Consider the following 22,500-nt stretch of genomic DNA (forward strand, 5'->3'; position numbering starts at 1 on the left):
TCCCCGAAAAGCATTTTCTAGCATGAGTCAACTGGTAGTGACAGGTAAAGGGAACCCTGCTGAATTACAATCGGTAAAATAGTGAAGAGTTTTGTTAACTTCAGTCAGAAGAAATAATTTTCACTGGTCGGTGATTCAATAATTTGACTGCAAAAGATTTAAAGTAATTACCAAAAGAGCAAAGTGAACAGTTAGGAACATTCTTTTTACATTATGATGTGAATGCCCTGCTGAGGATGATGGTTGAGGCAGAATCCATATTAGCTTTTTAGATGGAATTAGATAAATATCTGAAAAGGAAGAAAGGGAAGAAATTGAGACTAAGTGGATTGCTCTTTCAAGAGTCATCACGTGCACAATGGGCTGAATGAACTCTTAATGTGCTCTGAGTCTGGCTCAGTTGATAGCACTCTCATCTCTGAGTCAGAAGGTTGTGAGGTCAAGCCCCATGTTAGGACTTTAAGCTCACAGTCTAGACTGACATACCAATGCAGTGCTGATGGACTGCTGCATTGTTGGAAGTGCCATCCTTCAGATGAGTCATTAACTGTTCAAGTGGACGCTAAAGATCACGTGGCACTATTCAAATAGGGAAGGGTTTCTCCTAGTGTCATGGTTAATGTGTGACATCTCTCAAATAAAACAAACAGCACTTTCCTTTCTGAATTTTAATGAGGTTTCAACTTTATTTTTAGTTTACAGCCTCTGCTCTCTCTCTCCGTCCTCAATTGTTGAGGCCTGTAGAGTATTGGTTGGAGCACTCGCCTCACATGTGAGAGGACCTGAGTTTGATTCCTGGGTAGGGCGAAATGTTAGGCAAGTTTCACACTTACTTCACACACCTCTATTCACCTAGTATTAAGCAGGAACCCAGTTAGTCAATTGATGGATCGTTTTTCCGGGGGTAATAATCCTTTAAAAAAAATGTGGTCACTCAACTATTCGAAAAGAGAATAGTTTCTCCCAGTGTCCTGGCAACAATCCCCTAAATAAAATCCATCATTCACTCTATGGCTCTTTGTAGGGCATCGCTGTGTACAATTGATTTCTGCGTTCATGGACAAAATAAACAATCACTACACTTAAATACACTACATGGTAAATTCTGTGAACCGCTTTGAGTTTCTTGATGATGTGATAAGGTGCTCTATCAAATGCAAGAATTATTTAAATTTCTGTGGTTCTATTGTTTTATGACCTTGTATCTACCTTAACCTAGGTTAAGGCACTTACATTAATTGTAACAGTGCAGCTGCTGCTGCCTGGCTGGGCACCGCGGCCTCAGAGAAGACTGGGGATGGAAATGCATGGCCCAGTTCATCTCTTGGCAGTCGCTTTAATAATAATAAATAATAATCCTTGCATTTGATACAGTGCCTTATCACGTCTTCAAAGTGCTTCACAGAATATACTGTAAAGTGAAAAGACTGTATATTTTGTGACTGAAATACGGCAGCTAATTGCACACAGCAGTGTCCCACAAACAGTCTTGGATTGAGTGACCAATTTCCTCTTATTATTATTTTTTAATTGAAGGAATTATTAGCCTTGGAAAAGCGATCTGCCATTCGACTAAAAACTGGGTTCCTAATTCCTAGTAGATAAACAGAGGTGTGTGGAGTAAGGAAATTTGCCCAACATTTTGCCCTGCCAGGAATTGAAGCCAGGTTTCTCGCTTGCGAGGCAAGTGCTCTAACCACTGAGCTATAGGACTCACTGTACAGGACTCACTTACAAAGTGAGTGAAGAAAACTTTGGAGAAGATTGTGTTTACTCTGTGGGAAAATGTACCAAGAAGCACCAGAGAGTGAAGAGAGTGTTCAATCTTTGATAAATGCCAATTTGTAATAATCTCCCTGTGATTTTACAGCACTGTAAAAAAGTATATATTTAGGCTTATTAGATGAGAGGTGAAAAGTGAATTCTTAAGAAGAATTCCGTTAGGATAAGAGACATTGAAACAATTATATCTTCTCAGACAGCACAAGAAAGATCTAGTCTTATAGAATCATAAAATGAGGCCATTCGGCCCATCGTGTCTGTGCTGGCCCTTTGCAAAGGATCTATCAAAATCAATCCCCTCCCCCGTTCCCTCCCCATAGCCCTGCAAACTTGTCCTCCCGAAATAATTATTTACTTTTCTCTTAAAAGTATTATCTAGAAATAAGTATGGAACAAGTATTATGGCTGCCCATAAAACCACAGCCAAGTGTACCTCACTACTGTGAGGAGAGAAATGGTGAAGGAGAACAAATAGAGAATAAATAAAATCAGACAAATTTTCTCCAGGGAAAATAGGCTGAGAAGCAGAGTGATGGCGCGGACAACTAGAGAAATTGGGTTGGGAGGAGGAGACAATGTGTAGGACTGACTGCAATTGCACTGAGCTTAATAAAATATATTTTTAATCAGTTGAAGATGAAGTCTTTTTTCCTTGATTTAATGTAGGCCAACATCAAAGTCTCTAGGGAACATTGATTTTTCTCTGTCTGCCTGACTGACTTCAATAAGAGCTTGTTTCTTGCCACATGCACATGGGTATTCTCATAGTGTCTCCCCAACTCCCCACCCACCCCACTCCTCTGACCATACATTCTAAATATTTCTTTGCACAGTGTTTAAGTTTGCAAGAAGTTATTAGGGTCTGCTTTATATTGATCGCTAAAAATAATGATCGCTTCACAACACCGTTTTAATAGGAACTGTTATTATAAAGACACAGCAAACAATTTATATGTTAATCACTGATGTGAAATTCACTCCATTATATGCCAGCAACTGTACTGCTGACTCGTCTTGTTAAAAGATTTTTGTTACTGGATAATGTTAAGCAAATAGGTACGTTAGGGATATTCTACAGCTTAGTGGGTGCTCCAATCACCCTAGTTCTCATGGTCATCCATAGTTGTTTGGCTTCAACCCCTCCTGGGTTAAGGAAGGAAAAAACAACTTCCCACTCCAAAGGGCCAAACATCTTTATGTCTAAGATTGTGCCAAATCTTGAAAAATTCTTAAATTCAGCCTCAACTTAGAAGTCAGTTTTCTGAAACATTGGAGAACCAGGCAACAGGTCAAGTTTCAAAGTTGGAAATCAGCAACGTGGGTGGGAGGGGAAGGGCTTATGATCTTATCACCTAGTGACTATTCAGTCTAGTGCAGCATGTTTTGTGTGAAGCCTGCAAAGCTTGTTTGGATCAAACACCCAAATTTGTGACGATAACCAACACTCACGTAATGAGCCAGGCAGCTTCATCCCCTCCCGTGCCTCCTTCAAGAACCATCTCTTCGACCGTCACTCTCTTCCCCGCCCCCTACCACTGCCCTCCAGCCTCCCTGATCCATCCCAGCTCGGGATCGAAACACTGATTGTCCAGCGCCTTGGGATGTCCTCCTGACATGAAAGGTACTACAAAATGTAATTTTGTTGTTGTTGTTATCATTTACAATACTGAAAAGGCAATTTGGTGATCTGTTTAGTCTCACTCTTCTGCCTTCTCCCTATTTCCATTTTATATGATCCTTTTCAATTATTTATTCTCTATTTCCCTCTTAAAAGCTATTATGGATTCTGCTTCCACCACTGTTTTTGTAGGGCATGTAAAATAACTGTGAGAAACCTTCTGCTGAATTTGAACAGTGATGGGTGAGAATGTGATTTTAGACCCGGGGCCCTGTGCAAATGAAATCGGCAACGAAGCATAAGAGGTCATTCTCTGTCCAATTAACTTATCAAATGTTCTATACAACAATACATATTTACATTCAATTATTGTGCCTTTCACATCGTGAGGACATCACAAGATGCTTAACAATACTGGCTTGGCACCCGAGCTGGTGGATGGAGTTGGTGGGGCGGGGTGGAAATTGATTGAAAGTACGGTCAAAGAGGTAGGTCATGAGACGGACCTTGAAAAAGGTGAGGGAGGGAGTGAGACATCAGTATGGTGTTCCAGAGATTGAGGTTATTGCAACAGTACAATACAAAATTACAGTTGTATAGCACTTTTCACATTAGGAGGATGTTCCAAGGTGCTGGACAGTCAATGATTTGCACCCAAACAGAGGGGTGTGGGGGTTTGGATCAGGGAGGGTGGAGGGCAGGGACGGTAGGAGGGTGGCCGAAGACACGCTCGAAGAGGAGGGTCTTGAGATGTGCCTTGAAGGAGGCAAAGAAGGGAGTGAGGCAAAGGGAATGTGGGATGGAGTTCCAAAGGGTGGGGGCAGAAAGGCTGAAGGCCTGACTACCGATGGTGGGGTGGGCCGGGCGGGGGATGGGCCACAGTCGAGGGAGCATACTGGTTGGTAGGGGGTTAGCAGGTCACCGAGCTATAATATAATAATAATCCTTGCATTTGATATAGCATTTTTCACTTCTTCTAGACGTCTCAAAGCGCTTCACAGAATGTAAAGTGAATTGACTGTATATTTTGTGGGTGAAACGTGGCAGCCAATTGCGCACAGCAGTGTTCCACAAACAGTGGTGGATTGAAGTGACCAAATTATTCATGTTTGTTTTTTTTCCCTGCAAAATACAGTCATTACATTTTATGGTACAGGCGCTCTGAGATGTCAACCCAATACGAATGGCATTGTATCAAATGCAAAGATTGTTATTATGATTATTTATTATGAAAATGAGCTCCAACTGATGAATCAAAATAATTGTTTCGGTAAACGACACAGCTCGACATTCACGCCAAGCACGAGGCACAATTCTATTGAGACACAAACTATCTAAATGGCAGGTTCTCGCAAAGCAGAATTGTGTGAATTATGCATCAATTAAGGAACATATAAAGTCTCTAAGGAAATGGAAGGATACATGCAGATGGATCTCTGGTCTCCTGAGGTTGTAATTTAAACAGTTACATCATTTATCACAGGCACCGAGCCACGATTCCACTTCTGAAATGTTAATAGAATTTGTTAGTGAGAGATTTAGAATTAAACCTTAAAGTGGTGCTGTTGGACTCTAGCAGCGGATTTCTTGTTTGTTTTTGCTGAGGTGATGGAATGTTATTTCCTTATCACCAAACATGTTTGTTGCCTGAAGATATTTGCAGAGTTAAGGTGTCCATTTCACCCGACGCTTAAATGTATTATAACGTGTCCATGGCAGCTTTCACGGCAAGCTTCACTAGTTTTAGTACATCCACTGAATGCTGAACAAGATTGCAGTGCCGGGCAATTTAGCTGCAGGCTCTGTGTCAGTAACTTATACATTGCTGTCCATATTCAGATGGATAACCTACATTCTTTATTCCCTTCGTGTCAACTTGGCTGAAATCCTGACCTTTCAAGGTGCTATTGAAAAGTTAATTTGGAACAAGCCTAGAGGGTGAGGTATTATACAGATGAGTATCTAAACAGGTATGTGGAGTGTGGAGAATACACACCCAGGAGAGCATGGAAATCCGTTAAAATTATATTGCAATCAAGCGTTTGCTTTAGTTCCATATTTATTTCATTCTTAAATTCTGTACCTATTGAGGGAAAAGTTCAAAGCAGGTGTTTTACATGTAACAGAATCAGTCTTGTGAGTAACATTCACTGCACTGGTGAGGAATGCAGTTTTTCACTTCTCGTAGCTCAGAGAGCAGTTCAGACATTCATTGGGGTGAAAATTGCAATGTGCGACATAATAAATATCAGCGCTTGAGACATTTATAATAATAATAATCCTTGCATTTAAATAATAATATCAATAATAATCTATTTGTGGCAGCCAAAATGCAAGGATTAATATTATTATTGATATAACACCTTACCACATCTTAGAGACGTGTCAGAACAATTCACAGAACATACTGTAAAGTGAATTGATTGTGCATTTTGTGGGCGCATTTGATTAAAAAAAGGCTGCTCTGTGGAGGACATGGGTTTATGGCAGCAAAAGGCATTTTCAGGACAAGTACTTTTCCATCCAGGGAACAGCCTTACGGCTTCCGTCGTGCCTTTTACCCAACTGGTCTCTATGTCTGTGATCAATGGCACAGGAAGTCCCGACTCTGTTACCAGACCTCTCATTTCTGCTGAACTCTCTTCTGCTCGACAGAGTTTACATGTCCCTTCAAGCACATCACGTGATTCTGGGAACAAAAGAGCCTAAGAACATAGGAGCAGCTTGTGTGGCTCATGCCATTATTCAAGTCGTGATTTAATGCCTGACTGACTATCTTTTTCTTTTTAACATATGATTTCCTAGTCCAAGCCCATGGCCCTCTGTTCTGTGTCTGAATCAGGAATTGAATTCTCCAACAAAGTCACTGTTCACTGCACCAGGTGGCACTCTACTCTACATGCTAACTGTAAAGGTGGAAGAAGTTTTAAGTTAGAATGCAGCTTTTTAAACTGGTTCATGATATCTATTCCCAGTTTTGGTTAACACTTTATTTATCCGCTTTATTGATTTCCTTTTACTATTCTGAATCTTCAATTATTCGCCACCATTCAAACCTTTTATTTCCAGTGACAAAAGATTTGGCTTTGTTCCCTTTTCACATCAATGTTATTAGACCTTCGAGGATGGGGTGGGGGGTAAGCAGAGTTTTCTTGGAGCTGAACTGGCTCCAAGGTGACATGCTTGGCAACGGAATGTCGGAATCAAGCCAGCCCTCGGTGGCGGTCTCGGTAGGCCAGTTTCTGAGCAAGACGGATTCGCAGTACTCCAGGGCACTGCTGATGACAACACAGCCAGCCTGGCTCATCAAAAGGACTTTGAACGGCAGACCAGTCGCTGTGGGTAGGTCATCCCACTCAGCTCCTGTTAACCCTGCAAACCAAGGGCCTAATGGGTAGAGTGGTCCTAGCTGGACAAGCAATGGGAAGCTTTCCAGGCAGCAATATCAATGGCAAGCTATGCGGTTTTAGCTGGTTAGACTCCAGCAGTACCCCAATGCACACTCTGGGGTGCCCAAGCCTTGGCTCTTGCCAGTAGTTTCTGGAATTAGGTAAGCTGGAACATCCCTACATTCCAACATTCTGTCTCTAGGATTTCCATGTGTAGGTGGGATGCATGGAAATTTCAGCTTAGTTTGGATATTCTTAAGCATTACAGCACAAATCAAGTACCAGCTGACAATGGTTACATTATTCTTCCCAACAAATATTGGCTGCAGATGTTTCCATTTCCTTGAGCATTGCTTGACCCAGGTCCCCTGAGTAACTCCCATGGAAATCCTTGGGCTCATCATAGGGCACCAATAGCAGCATCATAGTGCTAGTCGTCACATTAGTCTCAGTCCTTAGGTGCCTTCAACCATCTGAATACCACAAACTGCTCCCTCCTTCCCCACTTTCAAAATCTTCCTCTTTGACTGCACTTCCAGTCATCTTCTCCTCCCTTCCCCTCTTCAGCTTCCAACTCCCCCTACGTCTTCCAATTCCACCCCCACCTCTGCTTGGATTGCAGCCAGCAGTGTAAAGCACTGTGTGAGAGGTCCTCCCAATGTAAAAGGCACTGTATAAATGTAAATTGTATTGTAAACACGAAAGGAGGTGATCCAATTACGCTCGGAGAGCTTCCCATGTGGATTTAATGGCATGACCAGAAAACGTGTCGTACAATCTGTGGAGGCCTTCTTGATGAATGCAAACTCTTGGAAAAAATGTAACAACAAACTAAAGATAATAGAAGTCTCCAAAGACTGACGAAGTCCTGTTGAATTTCCTATTAAATCCACTTAAATTTATCTGCATTAGTCATATTAACAATCACACAACTCGTAACACCACTACTCCACTTGTCTCTATTGCATTTGCTGCTACTGCACTTGCTGCTACTGAACTTACCGACTGCCAGATCCAAACTTTGTTTCCCGCGCCTACCTCAAACAGAACACCGCACATGCTCACCCCGACACTCTCTGAGCACTCCCTCTGGGTGTGTAACATCAATGTCATCCTACATGGCAGCGGGTGGGTAGGGGGGGCTGGGGGCTGAGACAGGAAAGAGTGGTGAGCAAGGGGTCGGGGATTGTCTGATCACGTGTAGAGCGAAGGGAACCCGTCAACATGTATTATGATTGGGAACTCCGTCCATTCATGTCATGACTAGAGCACAACCACTTGGGCATACCTGATAGACCTGTCATGTATAAGCCTACAAGTATCTCCCTTTATAACTGAGACAATTAAGAGATAATTACTCTTAACATCCCCCCTACAACTCTTAATTAATTTACACATTTGTATCATCTCCCACTGCAAGAAATAGATTGAAATATACATGAAAATGGTTGTTCCGGAAAATGATGGGTCTGAAAATTTCCATTTTGAAACCTTGCCACTAACCACTTCAGTACTTGTCTATTTGTTATGTGTAAGTCATATAAAATCCCACTTGTACGTAACTTTACATAAGTCATATATGATACGACTTATGCAAGTTTGACATAACTACTTTGCAGAAGTCATATTAAATGTATGGTCCCAATTGCTACAACTTATGTGAGGTTTACTGTACTTCAATCAAATCACCCCTTATACTGCCCTGCTGTAAGAAAGAGAACCTCAGTCTCACCAGCCTCTCACCGTAGCCAAGCCCTTTCACTGTCAATGTGGCGAAACAACTGGGTTCCCAGCTAAGGTCTACCACACCAGCATGGCATGGTTAACAGCAGTTGCCAGGAGGTTTTGTTGTGAGCAAGTGACTTAAATTCCTGCAAGGAAGTCTTTTGCGAGGTCCTTGGGTTGTCTCTTAAAGTGCAAGAAAGATATCCTACCTTCGATATGTTGCTCGATCGGCTCGCGGAGCGTCCTGGAGACTTGTCATTCTGCAAATGAACAGAAGGTATCGTATTATTGGAAATGTCCAAACACCCCTTTGGAGGTTGGTGGGCTCACCTCACAACACTGCCATCACTCAGAGCAGAGGAGCTGCTGAAGTCAATCTGGGTACTTTTACTGCTGTTTCCTTCTGTTGCGATGGCATGAATGTAATCAAGTGAAAAGTAACATCAGCTGACCCACTCGTGCAAACCACTGAAGTCTCAATGGTCAACTTATCTGCACTTTTAAAGGACCACCGTTTTCTGGAGAAGCCAACGCTTTTCTTTTTAAAGTTTACAATTTCAGACACCGAATATATATATATATATATTTTGTATGCAGTATAAGATTTTCCGAAGCTGAGGGGAGGAATTCCAACATCTGGGAAAAACAGCCTTGTGTAGTACTGCAGCAATTAAATCACTTAATTGCTGTTGGCCCCCAGACCAGGAAGGATGCTGATTCCTGCTCAGCACAATGAGAGCTCTGCTTAATTCACCCAAGCCGGCCTCTTCTGTCTGGAAACCAGAACATGGCAGAGATCCAAACACTACTTTTTTTCCGTGCGGAAAATTGGAATTTCTGTTCATGGGTATGAGAATTTATAGAACCATTTCTGCATTGTCTGTGACTGTGAGAAGTCTTGTACTTTTCATTCAAAAGACTTATATTCCAAGATACTAGATATTGTGTTGCAAAGTTGCAGCAATCCAGGGCAGTATAAAACAAGGTTTTTTGCATATCTAATAATAATTAATTACGACTCAAATCTATTTTGCGCTAACACACACCATCTGATTTCCACTCCAGACACACATCATCGGATTCCCACTCAGAACATATATCATCTGATTCCCAATCCGGACACATGTTATCCCATTCCAAATCTGTACACACACAACCTCTCCAGACACAAGCATTGGATTCCTACTTGGGCAAACGTCATTCGATACCCGCTCCTGGACATACTGCCTCCAATTCCCGCTGATAGTCAGTCAATCAGGTGCAAAATCTTAACCATCGTATTGGTTTACCTACTGTGGCTGATGGAGCAACACTCTGATAGTCAATGTCGATGAAAAAGTTCCTGAGGAAAGTGATACTGTTACTGGCCTCCCCTGCCACTCGATAAAGAGCTCTGTGACCGTCACCTTCTTCTTCTCCCTCTTCCTCCCTGCTCAGTTACCATCTGCTATGTTCTGTGATGCTCCAAAATGTGACTCTAGGTGAAGGTGCCACATAATGCAAGTTGCTGTTATAAACCTGCTTTTTCTGCAGGAAATTCCACCTGTGTCAACCTGACTGGTGTCACCTCAGCTCTGAAGTGATGGAATAAATGAAACAATCCTACCATATTGATAGTGCGCTTATTGTTAAAATATCTCTGCGTTTCACACATAATTGTAACCAAATGTAGTGACTGTGTATTTCATAGGCAATCACAGCAGCTAATTTGAACACAGGAATGTCCCACAAACAGAACAAAGTGAATGATTAATATTATTTGGGGCATTGTCAGCCAGGACACAGGAGAAACTTCCTTCTCTTTTTGATCAGTGACTTATGATTTTAAACATCCAGCTGAACAGGCAGATGGGATTTTGGTTAAACGTCTCATCCGAAGGACAGCACCTCTGACAATACAGTATAACACTCTCACAGCACTGCACTGGAGTGTTACCAGAGACTGTGAGCTCACTGTTTACATTGTAAAGTCCTTTTCTGGTGACACGGCACCAGGAATGCTGCTGTTTTCCTGAAGATAATTTTTTCAACTGCATTGGGATCTGTCGGGCCCTTTTGTTTCTTGTTTACAATGGGCAATTCTCTCAAGAGCAGGTGAGCACATTTGTAGTCAGCTTTATCCATGCTCCTAGTTGATTCCTCCTTGTGGTCATAATGAACTTCCCCAGCTCTACACTATGGTGAAGGCTGAGCAAATATTGCTGACTTTGCTTGAATCATTCGACGGTCTCTACATTAGTACTGTACTGGAGGTGTCAGCCTGACTCAGCTGATAACACTCTCATCTCTGAGTCAGAAAGTTGTGGATTCAAGCCCCACACAATGACTTTGAGCTCACGGTGTATGCTGACACTCCCACACAGCTGCATTATCAGTGGTGCTGTTCTTCGGATGAGACTTTAAACCAAGATGCAGGAAGACTTTAAAGATCTCATGACACAATTTAAAAAGAGAAGGGAGTTTCATGGTGTCCTGGCTAACAATTCCCCAGGTAAAATTGATCATTCACTTTATGGCTTTTTGTGAGACATTGCTGTGCGCAAATTTGCTGCTGTGTTTCCCTATAAATACAGTTACTGCACTCTGTGAAGTGTTTTGAAATGTTTTCACATCATAACTTGCTATGTGAAATGCAACGATTATTACTATTGTATTATTATAATTAGCCATCGAAAGTTAATTCTATTGAATGTGCTGAGGTGTAAAATTGGTCCTGCAATGCGAAAATACCTGCTTCCTAAAACCAATCAAGTCTCAGTGTGCTATAAATATATTACACATTGTTCCATTTGAAATATAAATCTCTCCAACCAGATTATAACTGAGAAGCCATCTTTGGCAGAGTCTTCTTTTTTTGTTGGGGTAAGAATATTAATGATAATGATAATAATAATCCTTGCATTTGATATAGTGCTTTTCACATCTTCTAGATTCCTCAAAGCTCTTCATAGAATATACTGTAAAGTGAATTGACTGTATATTTGTGGGCAAAATGCAGCAGCCAGTGTCTCACAAACAGTCGTAGATTGAGTGATTATTTTTTTCTTGAGGGATTATTATCAGGCGTATGGAATAAGGAAACTTGACCAAGGTTTCACGCTGCCAGGAATCGAACCGAAGTCTCTCACTTGCGAGGTGAGTTCTCTTACCGCTGAAATACAGGAATCCATCTATTACACAACTAACTGCCCTTAAAACGGCTCTGGAATAACTCTAATAAGTAAAGCAATAAGACTGGAATCATCAGGATAATACAATACAATTTACATTGATATAATGCCTTTCACCTAAGAAGGATGTTTCAAAGCGCAGTCAAAGTGCTGGATGGGCACCTGAGCTGGGTGTGGGAGTGGGGGGAGTGGGGGGAGGGGAACGGTGACCGAAATCATGGTCAAAGTGGTATGTTTTGTGTAACCCAGAGAGTGGTCCTCTGAGTGGACCTCAAACTGTCAAATCCAATCTGAATCGCATGGTTTTGCTAATCCTCTCAGTTGTTATGTTCTAAATTAATTCAGATTAATCTTATTAAAATACCCAGGAGCATGAAGAGAAGCAATGGTGCTGTGTACACCAAGGGTCACTGGGGCACATTATGCGCTGCTTTGCACATCAGCAAGGACCAATGGCAATCAGGGAATTTTGTAGCGAGCGGATACATGGGAATAATTCCTGAATGAGATTAGAGAAGAAGGAATAAAAGAAACATTGGACACCATCTCTGCTGAATTCAGGTTTCATCTTGAAGTCGTTTTTTTGCAAATTCTTTAGAAAACTGGCTTCAAAATTGAGACTATTTAATAGCAAAAGTTCAAATACAAAATACACCATCACTGCACTTTATAATAAATCCTGTGAAGTGCTTTGGGGTATCCTTTCAACATAAAAGTTGTCATATCCAAATGCAAGGAATATTATGTTTGGGATTAAATTATGCACTGTCTGAAATGGTAAGAAAATAAAGTTAGACCAGGTGAAATTTCTTCCCTTGCATCGTCTATCCGTGCACAATGTTGTCAAATGAATTTTATTCTTAAAGATATCTGTGAAAAAGCAGCTTCCAATTTAAAACGGAAGTTAAAAAGTTTCCTAAATTCTGCCCAATCTTAATTTGGAGATTTTCAGGCCTAAAATGCTCTGCAGGATCTACCCAAGAAAGTGCATCGGATTATTCTAGTATTTGAATGGAAGTTATTTTAGTAAATACTATAGAAAGAAACCTGGTTAAATAATAATATAATAATAATCCTTGCATTTGATATAGCGCTTTTCACGTCGGGAGGACGTCCCAAAGCGCTTCACAGAATAGACTGTAAAGTGAATTGACTGTATATTTGTGGGCGAACGCGGCAGCCAATTGCGCACAGCAATGTCCCACAAACAGTCGTAGATTGAAAATGACCAATTTATTATTGTTTTTGTTTTGGAGGGATTATTATTAGGCTCTGTGTGGAGTAAAGAAACTTGCCCAAGGTTTCGCCCTGACCTGCCTGGAATTGAACTCAGGTCTCTCACTTGCAAAGCGAGTGCTCTAACCACTGAGCTACAGGACTCCACAATTGTAATTAATTGTGTTAAGGAAAAACAATAATAATCATCATCCTTGCATTTGCTATAATGATAATAATAACAATAATAATCCTTTCATTTGAAATAGTGTTTATCACGTCTTCGAGACGTCTCAAAGCCACCAAGATTTCAGTCAGTACACTTTAAACCATGTTGGAGCAGTAAATCTGCTCAGTTATTCAATAGCACACAGGATTCATCAGTTGCTACCAGAAAGCTATTGGAATGCAAACTCACACTCATCTGCTTAGAAACAGGACTCTTTGCTAGCCACTGCTATTTTCAGTAAAAGTTCATTAGATGTACCTTGTCAGACAGCACAGCCAAATTATTTATCGCCACTGCAATGGCACTCAACATTTTACTTTATATTTCTGGGTATTTTTGAAATAAGGTGATAGGTATGTGGTCCGATGCTTGAAGCTAAACAGAAGCTTGCCACATGTGCAGCTAAAGCTTTTTCTACACTTGATAGAATGTTTTTGAAGGTTGTAGGAAGCATAGTTGCACATGTTAACCCCTCCCCGTGGATAGCTTAGTGGTTTTTTAAATAAAATACCAGACATTTTTTTGTATTTGGTATCTGTTGGATTGGTTCGTGTGTGTCTGGCTGTGGTTTGCTCAGGGAAATTGAGATGAACTGCTTGTTTGACAATCACACAGCCTTGGCTCACTCAATCTCTCTCTGGACTGAATCTCACTTAACCCTTCCATACCCTCACCCCACCCCACCACCGTATCTTCAACCCTATCGCCCCAGTTGCTCAGCTCACTTCATTCGCTCCCATCCAATCCACTCCACAATCGATGGGTGAGAATTCAGCCATTCTGTCCCCACTCTCTGGAACACCATCCCAGAGACCCTCCACCTCACCTCCTTACTTCCATCTTCAAAGCTCACTTTAAGACTGATTTTTTAGTCTCAGTTTTGGTCACATTCTCCCCCCCACACCCCCGAGTCTTGGGCTACTATTCAACTGTGTGAAGCATTTAGAGATGTTCTCTCAACTAAATGCTCCGAGACCCTATCCTGTGCAAAGGGTGCTATATAAATGTAAGTTGTTGTTGTTGACTTCAAAGTTACTAAATAAATGGAAATCGTTCTTGTTATCAGTATTAAAGGCAGAATGACAGGTTAACAAATCCTTTTTTTCCTGCTTTGACAATTAGTAAGTGCTCTGAGACTTTATCCAGCATGAAGGGTGCTTTATATAAAAACAATTTGTTGTTGAATGTGTTTTATTCTCCAGTCCTGCTGTCAAAAGGATAAAACTGTACCATTATTAACTCTTCTGAAATCTGACAGAATCCCAGTCTCTGGGCACACACTCTTATGTGACAGATATATTTTCATCACAGTAAAACAATTGCATGTTTTTCAATTAGTGCAGCAAAGTCAGCAGTGGGTGTCTCTCACAGTCTTTCTACAGTGTTAGCTCTGTTAACAACTCTGTGTGCAATTGCAACTCAGACAGTCACCATCTGCTCTGGGAATTCAGTCTCACTGCTCATTACACAAGGTTAAGCGATGAAATTTCTTTCTGCATTTTTCTGGTTTTCAGTCTCTTTTCCCTGTGTGAATGCATTTAGAAAATCCTTCCATGTACGCAGATGCCACTTGTTTTTTTTATTCCAAAGTGGTATTTCCTTCATTCTAATGCTCTAACCTCGTACTAATACTGTGCGCATTTGACATTGTGCCTTGTCACATTCAAAGGAGTTTCAACATGCAAAGATACTTTCATGTGTAGTGACTATTTTGTCAAAATAAATGTGACAGCTGACTTGCGGCAGTGATGTTCCAGAAAACAACAGGATGAATGGTCACGTTTAGTCTCATTGACAACTATTGATGGATAAATAAATATTGGCTGCAGACCTAAAAAGTAACCTGAACATTACAGTGAATCCTGTGAAGTGTTTTGAGACATCCTCTGGTTGTGATAGTTTTTTTATATATAATCCTGTGAAGCGCTTTGAGATGTCTCAATGACATGATAGGCGCTAAATCAAATGCAAGCATTAATAATATTATTATAAGTCTTACAGCAAGCTAAACATTAAAACATAAATGTTCAAACATGTATTAACATTAAACATAATTAATTCAACTTTTCCTTACATAAAATTCAGTTGGAATATGCAATTCTATGTCACAAACTAACAATTCTTTCAAAAACTGAAGTGCGATGGAAAAAGAGGAATATTAAAGCTCATAAGGAGCAGCGAGCAGGAGACTGAATTTGGGATCGAACATTTCGTTATTAAGATCGTTGCGTTAATGACGGAATTTGAAGAATAAAATAAAGTTAAACAAAAAGTGTCCGTCTTAAAATTTAGCCAAATTCTGATGCCTTTTTTGTGGTATTAAGAAATTGATGTTATCAACTTAAAACTTTAATCGTCCCTTATTAATTTATGCAGTTCAAGCCACTGTTAGTTCCTTTTGTGATACCCATAATCGTACACTGCTTTAAAACCAGTGATAATTATGCTGGAAAGCTCTATAAATCTATGAGTAAAAAATGTCTTGTACTTTTCACGAATGTACCACAACAGTGTGGCTTTAACAGACTATGTACAGTTAGATGCTGTTTGTTTGGACTACACCTATTTGGACTGATTGATTATTAGTCTCTCTTAATATTCTGTGTATACAATTAAACACTTAAAAATGCAATGTGTAGTGAAGGTGTTCTAACAAAATATGAACGTTTAACTTTTTATTACAATCAACCAAGACTCTCATCATACACTTTCACACAAGTTCTGTACAGTTATTTGATGCTACAAGCCTTTCTGATATGTCTGGTGGCTAGAATTAATAATCCTTGCATTTGATATAGCGCCTTATCCGGTCTTCGAGACATCTCAACGTGTTTCGCAGAATATACTGTGAAGTGAATTGAATGTATATGTTGTGGGTGAAACTTATGCAACCCAATGCATTTCCCAATTTTTTAAGATGAATAGTGAAGTTCTCTCTCCAGCACTGTAGTGACTTGAATCCACTCCACAAGTAAAGCCACTCTGTAATTTTTTAATTTTCTAGATTCTGTCCTGAAAGCCTGCCTCCTTTTATCCCTTTCTCCTTCATCCACCCACCCCATTAATTTTCTATACCACAAGCTTGCAATGACTAATGCATTTTAAAAACATCTGCTTTCTAGATCTTTACCAAATGGAGACGGCAAAATAATATTAAGTGTACTATCTGCTTTGATGACAATGTCATGTGCATTGGATATGGAAGTGTCTCTTTGAATCTTTCATCAGTACTTCCTCAAGTTTTGAAACAAAAATATAAAGCATTCCCGCTCCCCCACTTTACATCATCTACAGTATCTTTTCAACATCTTCCCCTGCTATATTCTCATTGGGAACTGATACCCTTCGTGTAAAATGTTCAGGTTAAATGAGTCTAAATCTAATACTTTTGAGGTTCATAGTTGTCTCATGGTTTTTGCTTTAAGATTATGGATTGTGGAGATTCCTTATATTTATTCTTAATTTGGGCACCGGAGGTTTTCTGAAGTAGCAAAAAGACCAAAGGCTAAGACCAAACTTATGAATATTCCACAATTCTGCAAAATATTATACTTAAAGATAATGATCAAGGCTATAAACCACGAGAAATATCAAGTCCCATCTTTTTTGTTCATATCTCCTGATGTTTTGACTACTAAATGTAGCTAACTCATTCCAGATGGAGGAAAGCTTCAAACTTTGGTTGCTTGTTTTTTTATCTGCAGCCCTTTGAAGCATTGAGACAGCAGACTCCTTCTCCAGGGAAATATAAAACTGATGTTGATGGAGATTGTATTCTATTATCTATTATCGGACGCTATTCTATTCTATTACCTGGTGTTCTGGTTACCAATCCCCCAAATAAAACTGATCATTAATTCCATGCATGTTTGTGGGACATTGCTGTGTGCAAATTGGCTGCCGCATTTGCCTACAAAACACAGTCGGAACACTTTAAAGCGAATCTTGGGAGGAGCTCTGAAATGTCCTCCTGATGTTAAAGCTGCTTTATAATAATAATATTCAAATATATTTATTATATTTATCAAATACAACGATGATTATTATTAGTGGTATTTTATTATTATTGGATGTGAGAAACAATCAGGTTCAACCTCAACTCAAGGTCCTCACTTGGACAATCCCTTCTGAAAATAGTGGGTTTCCCAACAAGAAGCAAATTGTAGGTTGATATATACCATGTTTCAAATCACAAAGACAGGCATTACGAAATGCCACAAATTTTACCAACAACAACTTGCAGTTACATAGCGTGCCTCGCTGATACCATCCTACAGCTCTGGTGCAAACCCCTCATTGTCCAATGCCTTAGGACATCTTCCTGATGTAAAGGATGCTATATAAATGCAATGTGTTGTTGTTTTTGTTACCTTTTTTTTGTTGCTCTGAAATACTTAACTGTTTTCTAAAAAGCTATAGATTAATCCTCAACAATTTAAGCACAAAAGAGGCTAATGTTTGTGACAGTCAGCAACTATCACCGGTATAAATTTATACGCTCAATATTTACCTAATATTCTTTGAGATATTTAGTATAAAACAAAGATGCTTCACATTAAACACCCCAATTAGCATTGTGTATCGTAGCAATAAGATTACATTGGCAACAGTTATCAAATATTGCAAACTATACCTCATTATTCTAAGAAGTTACAAATTGTTGGAGAAACTAAAGAAGCTTTTTAGGCACTTTTCCATCATAGTTTTTCTAGAGACACTCTGGCATTTAGCACACATGGGTTGATTGAAATCAGTTTGTGTGGATTTGCTTGAGGCAAGTCTTCTTAGACAAATCTAATAAAGTTCTTTGAGGAAAAAAAACAGAGACCAGATAAAGGTAATGCTGTGGATGTGATCTATGTGGATTTTCAGAAAGCTTTTGATAAAGTGTTGCATAAAAGGCTTGTTAAAAACAGTGCATGGTATTAATGGAAAGGTGGAGGAGTGGATAGAAAGTTGATTGAATGATAGAAAATAGCTTGGGAGTACATTGTTGCTATTCAGAATAAAGAGACATAAAGAGTGTTTTCCCCCATGGATCCACATTAGGATCACTGCTTTCTCCATTTATATAAATGATCTGGATTGTGGTGTAAAGGGCATAGCTTCAACAGGAGTGTAGCTACCAATGAAGAAAAAGAACTTGGATTTATTAAGCAGCCTTCACACGGAATAGCGTTTTGAATGTTGCATGGTGGCAGGGTTGGACATCGAGCAAGGGTGAAGGGGAAAGGGGAGGTGGGTTGAAGAGATAGGTCTTAGGTAGGATTTAAAGATAGAGGGGGAAAGATAGAGGGACTGAGGTAAGGAGTTCCATAGGTTAGTGGTATAAGGGCTGAAGGTATGGTCACAGATAGCAGCGCAGAAGGTTCAGGGGATGTGGAGCAGGCTTGTTTTAGCTGAGCGAAGGAGGCGAGCATATGAGTGGGGTACAAGCTGGTCAAAGAGATAGGGAAATGCTAGTGCTTAAAGGGTGCTTAATATGTGAGGGTGAGGATCTTGAAATCAAACCTTTCAGAGTCAGGGAATCAGTGGAGCCTGGCAAAGAAGACTGCAAGCAACTTTAGGAGGACACAGAAAGGACTAGTAGATTGGGCAGAGAGATGGCAGATGAAATTCAAAGCAGAAAAGTGTGAAGTTATGCTTTTTAGGAGAAAGAATAGGTAGAAGTGTTAAATATTTCGCCTCGCAAGCCAGAGACTTGGGTTCGATTCCTGACAAAGCAAAACATTGGGCAAATGTCCTTACCCACACATTTATGTTTACCTAGCAGTCAGTAGGAACCCAGTTGTTAGCCGATTAGTGGTTTGCTTTTCCAGGGGTATTATTCCTTAAAAAAAATTGGTCACTTCAATCCACGACTGTTTGTGGGACACTACTGCGTACAATTGGCTGCCCCGTATCGCCCACAAAATACACAGTCAATTCACTTTACAGTATATTCTGTGAAGCGATTTGAGATATCTTGAAGTCGTGATAAGGTGCTACATCAAATGCAAGTATTATTATTAAATGGAAAAAAAGAGTTGAAGATTTAGGAGACCTAGGAGTTAGCATACATAAATATTTCAAGGTAGGAAAGTAGGTCAACAAAACTATGAATAAAAACTAATGGGATTCTCGATTTAATAAATAGGGGCATAGAATATAAACCCAAAGAGATGATGATGAACTAACAGTTTTGGTCATCTAACTTTCAGAAGAATGTCAGAGCCACAGTGAGTGTGCAGAAGTGATTTACTAAGACGGTACCAGGGATGAGTATCCTATATGTAGAGACTGGAGGAACTGCGCCTATTTTCACTGCAAGAGAGAAGTTTGAGAGGAGACTTGGTAAAGGTCTTTAAAATTAAACAGAATCAGTGTTTAATTGGCATCCATTTAAGATAGTTAGCAAATGAACAGTGTGGAAGATTAGGAGGATTTTTTTTTACCCAGAGTTAGTAAGGTGTGGAATGTTCAGCTGGGTGAGGAGTTTGAGGCAGGGTCTATATTAGCTTTCAAGGGGAAACTGACCCAGGCCATCACCTCCCCTGAAAATACTCCCCTTTCTACTCCCCACACTCTGTTACTCCCAATCAGTCGTTGTCTCCCACTGCCCTCCTCTCCTTATCTCTCCTGGATCCCATCACTGCCTCCCTTTGCTCCATTTTGGGCATCCTCTGCCAGGCCTATCGTGGCTTTTGGCGATGATTGTCCCAAAGCAATCACCCCAACTACCCCTTCGACCACAGCCCTCTCCCTCCTCTGAAAGGCAACCACCCCTTCCCTCATCCACTTCCTAATACTTCCGAACTCCCCTCCACCCTCCATGGTCATCACATCCCCAGAGCTTAAAACCCACTCTATCCTCCCTACCAAGCCCACCTCCACTAGCTCACTCACTCCTATTTCCCTCTGAAATGTCCATTCCCTCTCAAAAAACTCCTCACAATCCACGAGCTCATCCTGGACAAGCACATCGACACTCTTGGGCTCACTGAAACCTGGCTGTCCCCTGGTGACCCTGACCCCTGATCGAAGACTCCCCCATCCACCCCCGGCTACACCTTTCACCACACTCCCTGCCCAAACCAACATGGCAGCAGGGTGGCCCTCATCTCACAAACATCTCCCTCCTCTCGTCCCTCTGTCTCTGCACTGAACACTTGATTATAATGGGTGATTTCAACCTCCACCTAAAGTCCTCTTGCCCCATCTCCTCTGACTTCATTGCCCTCCTCTCTACACTAAACCTCACCCTGCACATAAGCTCCTCGACCCACAACTGTGGCCACCCCTTAGACCTCGTTATCATTCACTCGTTGTTGCTGTAGTTCCAGGGTTATGAGAAAAAGGCATGAAAAGAGGACTGAATGGTTTGCTCTTTCAAAGAGCAAGCAGAGACACAATGAGCTAAATGGCCTTCTTTTGCACTCTAAATTCTACAGTCCCATCTGCCTGTTCAGATGGGCATTAAAGATCCCAGGACACGGTTCGTAAAGAGATCTCCTGGTGTCCTGGTCAACTTTTAGAATATACAGCTCTGCAGTTTTTCAAAACCAACCATTCCTGAGAGGTATTGACCACTTGGCTTGCAGTACCTCAACAGACCAAAAATTAATAAGATCTCAGGCAAAATACGAGCTCACTGTAAGTGAAACAACTCTCCCACTAGGTCACGAAGCTAATGATTAAAGAAACACATGCCTGTGACTGATGGAAAAGTGCTTTATTCACAGTACAGGAGGTAGACTATTGGTAACAGTCAGGAGATTAGAATCCAGTAGCAAAAGGAATTTAATTAACCAAAGCTGCATTTTGGCAGCACTGATCACCGGTCTCCTTCCAGTCAGAGTATTCATCAACAGTTTAAATTACATTCCCATCATACTGTATATGATTGGGAAATGCATCCTCTGTGCACAAATTATTGTAGTCTCAGCATTTAGTCAAATGGAGTTGTTGTCAACTGCAATGGTTGAAATGCCGTTGTGAAATGTTATATAAATAATAATAATAATAATCCTTACATTTGATATAGCACTTTTCACTCTAGACGTCTCAAAGCGCTTCACAGAATATACTGAAAAGTGAATTGACCGTACATTTGTGGACGAAACCCGGCAGCCAATTGCGCACAGCAGCGTCCCACAAACAGTCGTGGATTGAAAATTACCAATTTATTATTGTTTTGTTTTGGAGGGATTATTATTAGGTGTGTGGAGTAAGGAAACTTGCCCAACAAATAATAAATAATAAAGACACTAAATGAGGGTGTGGGGGGGCTAATTTGCGATATTTCTTAAAAAGAATCCTTAATGAGGAATGTGATCTAATTCTCAAGTGAGTCAATGACAATTGTAATGGTATTCTTTAATAAGGAAGTCAGGCTAAGGAACCGCATTACAATTTCTGTCTTTCTCCATGTTAGAAAAAAAACACACACACTCGATCCCATTTCATTTACATTGTCATGCTGCATCCTGTGTCTTCTTTAAAAAAATCTTCAAAGCATTTTATACTCCATGTCAGCATTTTTTTTAATATAGTACTTTACACACTCTGAAACATAAAATTATTATCACAATTATTTTAATAACACCACTGAGATGTTTGGAATAGGTTTATTTTAATTTGAATGGAATATAATACATATTAAATATTCTAGGTAATACTATTCAAAAAATATTACTTCTGTTCCATCTTTTTCCTCTGTTACTTTATGCTCAGTTCTGCTTTCTGTACGTTGATTTTATTAATCAATGTACCTGGCTACATCATTTAAAATCGGCATCACAATACGTCTTAATGTTGGTCATTTGTTTCAAGGCTGTTTGTGGACATTGCTATGCACAAATGGGCTGTTGTATTCACTTATTAATAACAGTTCACTCCACTTCACATAAAAATACTGTGAAGTGCTTTAAGACATGCTCCCAATATGAAAGGCGCTATACCAAATGCAAGGATTATTATTATAAGTCCATTTAAAAAAAAACTAGAGGAAGGATTATTGAAATCTGAGGTGACTTCTGTCAGCTGAATTTTGTGATATGATTTTTGACTAACTGGAGGAAGTCCAGGCATAGAATGAAATGATCATAGTTGGCTCTGACTGGGAGATTTTGTTGAAAGGAATTATCTTTGCTGGTGGTGCACAAGTGTGGGGAAAGGAGAGGGAATGAGGATTGAAACTAGGATTTTGTTGGGTAACCTTAAAATCAAATGGTTACAAATGAGTATAAAATGAGTTTTATACAGAGGGTTGTGATGATCTGGAATGCTTTGCCCCAGAGAGTGTAGGGCAGAATTTAAGAGATAAGTAAGAAGATGCTTAGGTATTAGAGGTATTAAGGTGTATGGTAACAGTGATATCAAACGATGTGCCAA

The 22,500-nt window shown here is 40.2% G+C and overlaps 1 protein-coding gene across 1 annotated transcript in view; it reads right to left on the reverse strand.

Annotated features, from left to right (window-relative positions):
- Window positions 1-22,500, reverse strand: part of marchf1 (E3 ubiquitin-protein ligase MARCHF1) — a 97,789-nt gene that overhangs the window by 35,068 nt on the left and 40,221 nt on the right. The window contains exon 2 of the mRNA XM_007899178.2: window positions 8,724-8,774. Within this exon, the coding sequence (XP_007897369.1) occupies window positions 8,724-8,774 (51 nt within the window). The remainder of the gene's footprint in view (window positions 1-8,723; window positions 8,775-22,500) is intronic.

This window comes from Callorhinchus milii, unplaced genomic scaffold (genome assembly GCF_018977255.1).
Source record: "Callorhinchus milii isolate IMCB2004 unplaced genomic scaffold, IMCB_Cmil_1.0 Scaffold1, whole genome shotgun sequence".
In the NCBI taxonomy this organism is placed as follows: Eukaryota; Metazoa; Chordata; class Chondrichthyes; order Chimaeriformes; family Callorhinchidae; genus Callorhinchus; species Callorhinchus milii.